Source organism: Spinacia oleracea, chromosome 3 (assembly GCF_020520425.1).
Source record: "Spinacia oleracea cultivar Varoflay chromosome 3, BTI_SOV_V1, whole genome shotgun sequence".
NCBI lineage: Eukaryota > Viridiplantae > Streptophyta > Magnoliopsida > Caryophyllales > Amaranthaceae > Spinacia > Spinacia oleracea.
This window is the reverse complement of record NC_079489.1, coordinates 154,621,349-154,628,107: the sequence shown is the minus strand read 5'-3', so window position 1 is coordinate 154,628,107 and position 6,759 is coordinate 154,621,349. Positions and strand designations below refer to the sequence as shown.

The window sequence follows — 6,759 nt, the reverse complement described above, 5'->3', positions numbered from 1 at the left end:
TTTAGTTTTCAAAATTATAGTATTATAAGCTATGTTACGCGGACTCGGATACCCATATCAGACACAAGTACCTATCCAAGTGTCCGACACACCTATTTTATGAAAAAATTGCATAGTTTTGGTTCAAATGAGTGTCCAAGGGTCCATATCCATCTCTGGTATCGAAGTCTGACACGAGTATTTGAGGTAAAATGAAGACTCCAGATAATAGAAATTATAAGTTTGACCCTATTTTGACTTTGTCCAATAAAAACCAAACTGAATAAAACACTATTAACTTGATCCTAATTCTATATTCCTATGCCCTTTGACCTTGTCCAACAACCCAGTCTAAAACACAATCCATATCTTATAACCTTGGCATCTGTTTTTGAAGTTAGCATTGCTACAGCAGTCTCAAAAAGGATGATAATAATGAGAAATTTTGCTTATTTTTATTAATGGGTGAACCATTTTTTCAGCTTCTAAAGGAATAATGTTTACAATGACTCTTGAACTCCATAGCACATCACAAATTAAGTTACCCTAAATAATAGCAAATCTAAAAGCAAACATAAGAAGATGTATAACTTGCTTAAGATGGCGATCTACAAGAACTCGCAGTCCAATACCTCTCCGCGTGTAAACAAAAGCTGCGCTTTAACCAGTCAACTCTTCCTAACTAACAACAAGCAACATCGAGTTTGGGAAGAGGAAGATCCTTGATCTGCATCTGCTTATACATCCAATTACGGTTGTCTGGAGTTACATCACCCCCAAGTGAACGAATTACAGAACCGCCACTACAAGATCCAACTCTACAGCAATCTTCAATGGACAAACCCTTTATCAAACCGTATAGGAATCCGCTGGCAAAGAGATCGCCTGCTCCCGTGGCATCGCATGGCCGTGCTTCCCATATCGCCGGAAGCTTCACTGTCTGCAAATGGGAATAATACCACCAAAGGTCAATGTCTGAGTTTATATATATGATGCTTACAGTCGGTCAGTATACCCAAATAAAGATGGCTGTGGGCCGGCCCGACCCGACACGAAGTCATGGGCCATGGGCCGCATTTTTTTGGAAAAGCACAACAAGTTACGGCACGACTCGACCCCGACACGATAAAGCACACTAAATTTAGTAAAATTAGGCATAGACAAGACGGCCCGTGGGTCTGGGCCCTGTTTTATAACTTTGGGCCCAGCCCAGCCCGACGCAGAACAGCCTGGCATGGGCCAGAAGTCCAGAACCGTTAATGTCCGAGTTTTAAAAAAGATGCTTACAGTCAGTATACCCAAATAAAGATGGCTGTGGGGTGCCCTGACCCAACCCGACATGAAAAAAGCACGGCCCGGTATGGGCATGCAGTTGTGGGCTATGGGCCGGGCGGGGCCTGAGCCACAATTTCTTTTGGAAAAGCATGACACGACAACACACGCCAAGTTCAGTAAAATTAGCCTGGCCCGGTACAATGGCCAGTGGACATGGGTCCTGTTTTGTAACTTTTGGCCCGGCCGACCCGGCCCATCAAAATGCAGAGCAGGTTTGTGCATGGGATGGGCCCGTTCAGCTCGACCCGAAGCCATCTTTATTTAATCCAAATCCTCCCTCTGTCCCCAGACAATCTGCCACAATTCTATTTTCAAGTTGTCTCAGGACAATATCGCTTTCAAGAATCAGTAAATTTCAGATTTTCAGTTAAAACTTTCCCATATTACTCTTAACAATACTCTTAGGCCTTGAATGTAAGTTCCAAAGAAAAATATTGGAATGAAATGGACGGAGATGTGGTTAAACGGTGATGGATGGTTTAAGGTCTTGTAACTCAAATCAGATTTTGTGGCGGCCTATTATTTAAGGACGGAGGGAGCAATTGGTTAATATGAGAAAATAAAATAAAAAATAGAGAAATGTTTTAAGACAAGGCATAAAAGAAGACTGATGCACCATTCCATCTGAGTAGACCCAACAGACCTCCTTCTCATGCTTCGCAATGCAACCCTTGGAGCCAAGCGTCACAACAGCCCATCGGCAATGTGTGGCTAGATAATCAAGAGCAGCTTCAGGACTTGTGTCGTGTTTTCCCCTAAAAAAAAAAGAAAAAAAATATTCTTAATGTGCATGAACTTGCAAATTCTTATGCATGATCAGAATTGATGATGGAAATTAGCTAATGTAACCAAACCAGCCAAGCTTTAACCTACTGAATGATATTCATCAATCATTCCAAATTCATCATTAGTAAGTAAGATTCGTGGAAGAAGATTAAACAAAATTAATGGGAAAAGCTTCCCAGAAAAACCCTCCTTGAAAATGTCCTTTGAGAATATGCAACATAGTCATGAAGCACAAAAAACTACCAACATACTACTCCCTCTCCTCTTGTTTACCCGTTTGTCTTTTGGGGATGTCCCTAAGAGATTTTTCCATATTTCTCTCTTATCAACTCCACTTGGACAAAAATTAAAAACGTAACCTAACCGGTTAACCTCAATGGGGAAAACTAAAGGAGGGGGGAGTATCTACTAACCAATCTAGGTTACACACTCTAATGAATAGAATGTTCCACACACTAACAATAGCTAAATCCAGGAAAACCTAACAAGTAGTAGTTACCCACTTTCAAAATGGAGGCTGTGCTTACTGAATATAGTCTCGTGTATGAAGCTGGATTTCAGATGAAATCAATTGTACGATATGCCAAAACTTCGGGGTTAAGGGATGAAATGAAACTTTTCAAGAACATAGAGAATGAGGTCAACGTTTCCAACAGTACAGCTATGTTTTAAGACAAGATTTGACGAACTAACTCAACCCAGTCTACTACTAGTTCATACAATAGCACCATGCCATAAGTAGTGTACCCTGTGTAGGGACGGTATTGATTACCTCACAACCTCCATAGCTTCATCTTCATTGGCAAAGCAAAGATCAATATCTCCAGACTCGAGAAGTTCTACCAAAGCTGACTTATGGCTTCGCACCATCTGCCAAATTGAAAGTTTCTAAATCTTTTAATAAATCGTTAAACCAGAGAAAGCTAGGGGAAGCCAGCAAAGATGACGGGGGGAAATAAGTTAAACAAAATAGGGAAGGGGAAGGATAATAGTATATACCTCAAAACTGGCCAAGTCCAAGGAGACAAGAAGTCCATCCCGTTTGGCAATCCTAACAGCAGCATGTATAAGTTCCAAATTGATCGCTGCAAACCTCATTACCAACCACTGAAGAGAAGAAAAAGAACAGGCGAACTGCTCAATTTACTTGCCCAACTAAACCTTTTAGTCCCTGTCTTAAGGGAAGGGGAGTCAGATTAACATCTTACAATCTCAGTCCCTACACCTAAGAGGGTGTTTGTTTTGTGGGAATTGAAGTATGGGAATTGGAAATGAGAAGATGGGAAATTAAATTCTCATGTTTCATGGGGAGCGTAGGGAATTGAGACGGGAACAAAGATTAAAAATAAAATGACCAATTTTCCATTAATGAAACCAAAAGAAAAGAATATAGTGAAGGGTGTTTTAGTGATTTTATGTATTATTTCCACTCTATTCCCACCACTAAACAAACAAGGGAAAGTGCAATCAATTCCTAATCCATATCCTACCTTTTATTCCACAAATTCTCATTCCCACATACCAAACACCCCGTAAAGCCTTTCTTTGGGTTTTTCTTGACAATATACAGTAGAAAACTACAAATAATGGCATTCAATATTTGGCTGAAAACCACACTATCGAGTCGGCAAAAGAACAATTACAATACAGCAGTGTGAAAACTTGGTAACAAATTCACTACCTTGGAGCCCCTGAAGTTATCTTCAATCAACTCTTCTGCCTGAAAGAGATGGGAGAAGATTAAAGACAGCGCGTTAGCTCATTCATATAGGTCGGCATGGGTAATTTACCGCAAAATGTTGTACTATTCTAGCACAAACAAGGAATCCAAATATCACAAACACTATTGTAAACAAGGAATCACGCACCTTAAGTCTAACGGCCTGCGCAAGGGAAGGTCGCATCGTGCGATTTCCAACTGCATCAACCAAGCAGACGCACTGTATTGCACATGAGATACAATTCAGATACAAACTACAAAATATATGTACAAGATTTCATCACGTGTTAGAGTATTCATAAAGCTCACTTGGGCAGTGGCTCCCTTCTTTGTTCTCATTCTAGACAGATCGACATCTTTCGAGCTCATGTTATGCATAAACAACTGCCCTTGCTCATCATCACCACAAGCACCAACGAGACCAGAAGTCACATCAAAGCACGCAGACAAACCTCGAATTGTGTTTGCTACACTACCTCCACCGAGCGTCTTTATAGGAGGCAAGTCATCTTGGGTTGGGGTTATATGGGTTTTTACCTCGGCAAGTATGTGTTCTACATCCTCCAATGCAACCTTATATCATTAAAAAGACATTTTAGACAAAGGAAATGTCAAGATGAAAACAAATCATTGTCATTTTCAGACACATCTCAGCTTCTTGGATAAAACACAAGGACCCCATTTCCCATCAATAATTTGGTAGCTTCAAAACAATTCTAAAGTGATAAAATGCAAGGAATCATCCCTCCCAATTCTTCCATAAACAATATATGCACAAAGTTGCTCCAAACTCCCTAGGGGAGTATCTTTCACCGGGGCCATTTGGCCCGATAAGTTTTATGAAATTATTAATTATGCAAGCTAAAATATACATATAAAATGTTGTCGCGTATTGATTGAATGCATTTGTATTCAACAAGATGTTGAATTTTCAAACGTTGGCCCCTCGTAACTTTTTGGCCAAGATCCGCCACTGAAACTCCGGGTCATAATCACTCTCACAGTCTCATGTCACTATTTTTGCCACTTTTGTTTGCATTTTTGCAACACAAAGCCGATTACACACAGTCAACTAATCAATTGAATTTAAGGTACATAAAAGACATAAGCACATTACATTATATGATCAAAAAAGGACAGAAATATGTTCCAAAGTAGAAAAAACCCATTTCTAATTATGTTGTTTCCAAGAAAGCTCAATTTTTTTTTGGGGGGGGATAACAAACAAACTCCCACAAAATTGGAAACCCATTTCCCCAAAACTCAAAAAAACCTAGAAATGGACAACAACAAATACAAAAAGAATGGAAATTAGGGAAGAATTACCGGAATCGAGCCACCCCTTTCACCAGGAATTTGGGAAAAGGCTACATATACACTTAGTGTACAAGATTATCATGTACACCACTATATATTTGTTGACATATCATCAAACCCACTAAAAAATGAAAATAAAAGACAATAAATATGGCATTTAAACCAATAGAAAAACATGGTGTATAAGATGTCGTGTACATGTAGTATGATCCAGGAATTTGATTAAGCAAAGACATAAACACATTACAATTTACAAAGCATGAATATACAAGGACAGCAATATGTTCCAAAATAGAAAGCAAACTAAAAATGTATTCTTTGAACCCATTTCTAATTATGTTGTTTCCAAGAAAGCTCAATTTTGTGGGGATAACAAACAAGCAAACAAACTCCCATAAAATTGGAAATCCTCAAAACAATTAAAACTAAAAACCTAGAAATGGACAACAACAAAAACAAAAAAATTGGAAAATAGGGAAGAATTACCGGAATAGAGCCACCCCTTTCACCAGGAATTTGATCAAGCAAAGACCAATTAACCCTTGCCACATGATCAACAAGGGCAGAGGGTTGAAGACCCAACACCAATGGAGCTTTCTCTTCCTCCTTGAAATTAGCAGCAACTACAACATCGTTTCCATTTTGATTTGAATTTGGGTCAGCCCCCATTTATACCCCTCAATTCGAAAATAAGAGAGATATTGTTTGACCCAATCACTCACTCACTCACTCACTCACTCACTCAATCAACTCGCTAACTCACTCAGTAACTCGGAGCAAGAAGCGGATGAGGGGGCGGCGCTGAAGAATGCGGAAATTGGAGTCCCACAACAACAACACCACACACCACTAGCAGTGACCAATGAGTGAGAGAAGTGATGGGCGAGTAAATTGCGGTCCACTGACGATCTTTTATACAGATACTCACTCTTGATGATCTTTGATGTGAATGTGATGGGTGAGTAAATTGCGGTCCATGGGGAATCTTTTATATCGGTTCATATCGGATCGGATTTTTCGGGTTAGATCGAGTTTTTCGGGTTGGATCAGAATTTTCGTGCTTCGAGTTTTGATTACGTTATTTCTCTTTAGATTTGGTGGTCACTATCATAATATTGTCAACGCTTTTCCTATAACACAAAAGAGTATAAATTAATAAAAATAAAATAATACTCCCTCCGTCCCAGATTAGTTGTTACAATTACCTTTGTACAAAGTTTTAGGTGATAAGTGGTTGTTTGGTTATCAATTGTTATTTTATTGAAAAAGTAGATGTGATAGAAGTTAGTGGGTATTTTTTTTAATTGAATGAGAGAGGATGTGGGGACAAAAATAAATTTAATGGGAAGAGAGAGGACAATATAATAATTGTGGGATCATTCCTAATTTAGAAGTGTAACAACTAATCTGGGACGGATGAAAAAAGAAAGTGTAACAACTAATCTGGGACGGAGGGAGTAACAATAATGTCAAAATAAAAAAATAATAATATGAAAAGCTAAAAAACCTTGTATTTAAAACTGATTGGTAAATTCGAGTTGCTCTTCGTTCGGATCGGTTCGCGTTGATTTAAATTTTACAGTTATTTTCGGTTCGGGTCATTTCGGTTTCCGGTGAACTTC

The 6,759-nt window shown here is 39.0% G+C and overlaps 1 protein-coding gene across 2 annotated transcripts; it reads right to left on the bottom strand.

The window, feature by feature from the left end:
• Window positions 1-412: 412 nt before the first annotated feature.
• Window positions 413-6,179, bottom strand: LOC110804549 (uncharacterized). 2 transcript variants are annotated; one of them, XM_022010153.2, is made up of 8 exons: window positions 5,624-6,179; window positions 4,130-4,393; window positions 3,969-4,040; window positions 3,782-3,820; window positions 3,100-3,207; window positions 2,873-2,970; window positions 1,931-2,069; window positions 413-919 (listed from the first exon to the last, which is right to left on the bottom strand). In XM_022010153.2, exons 1-8 carry the CDS (start codon window positions 5,804-5,806, stop codon window positions 662-664), a joined length of 1,161 nt encoding a protein of 386 aa, XP_021865845.1. In that variant the 5' UTR covers window positions 5,807-6,179; the 3' UTR covers window positions 413-661. The 2 variants fall into 2 exon arrangements, with proteins under 2 accessions (XP_021865845.1, XP_021865846.1); XM_022010154.2 differs by having other exon boundaries at window positions 1,958-2,069.
• Between the last annotated feature and the right edge of the window lie 580 nt (window positions 6,180-6,759).

Excerpts from the sequence above, each read along its gene's own strand:
- LOC110804549 (XM_022010153.2), bottom strand. The coding sequence starts at position 5,806 with ATGGGGGCTGACCCAAATTCAAATCAAAATGGAAACGATGTTGTAGTT. Across the intron at positions 2,971-3,099 it reads TGGACTTGGCCAGTTTTGAG|ATGGTGCGAAGCCATAAGTC; the intron begins GTATATACTATT and ends TCAATTTGGCAG. Across the intron at positions 2,070-2,872 it reads GAAGCTATGGAGGTTGTGAG|GGGAAAACACGACACAAGTC; the intron begins GTAATCAATACC and ends TTTTTTTTTTAG.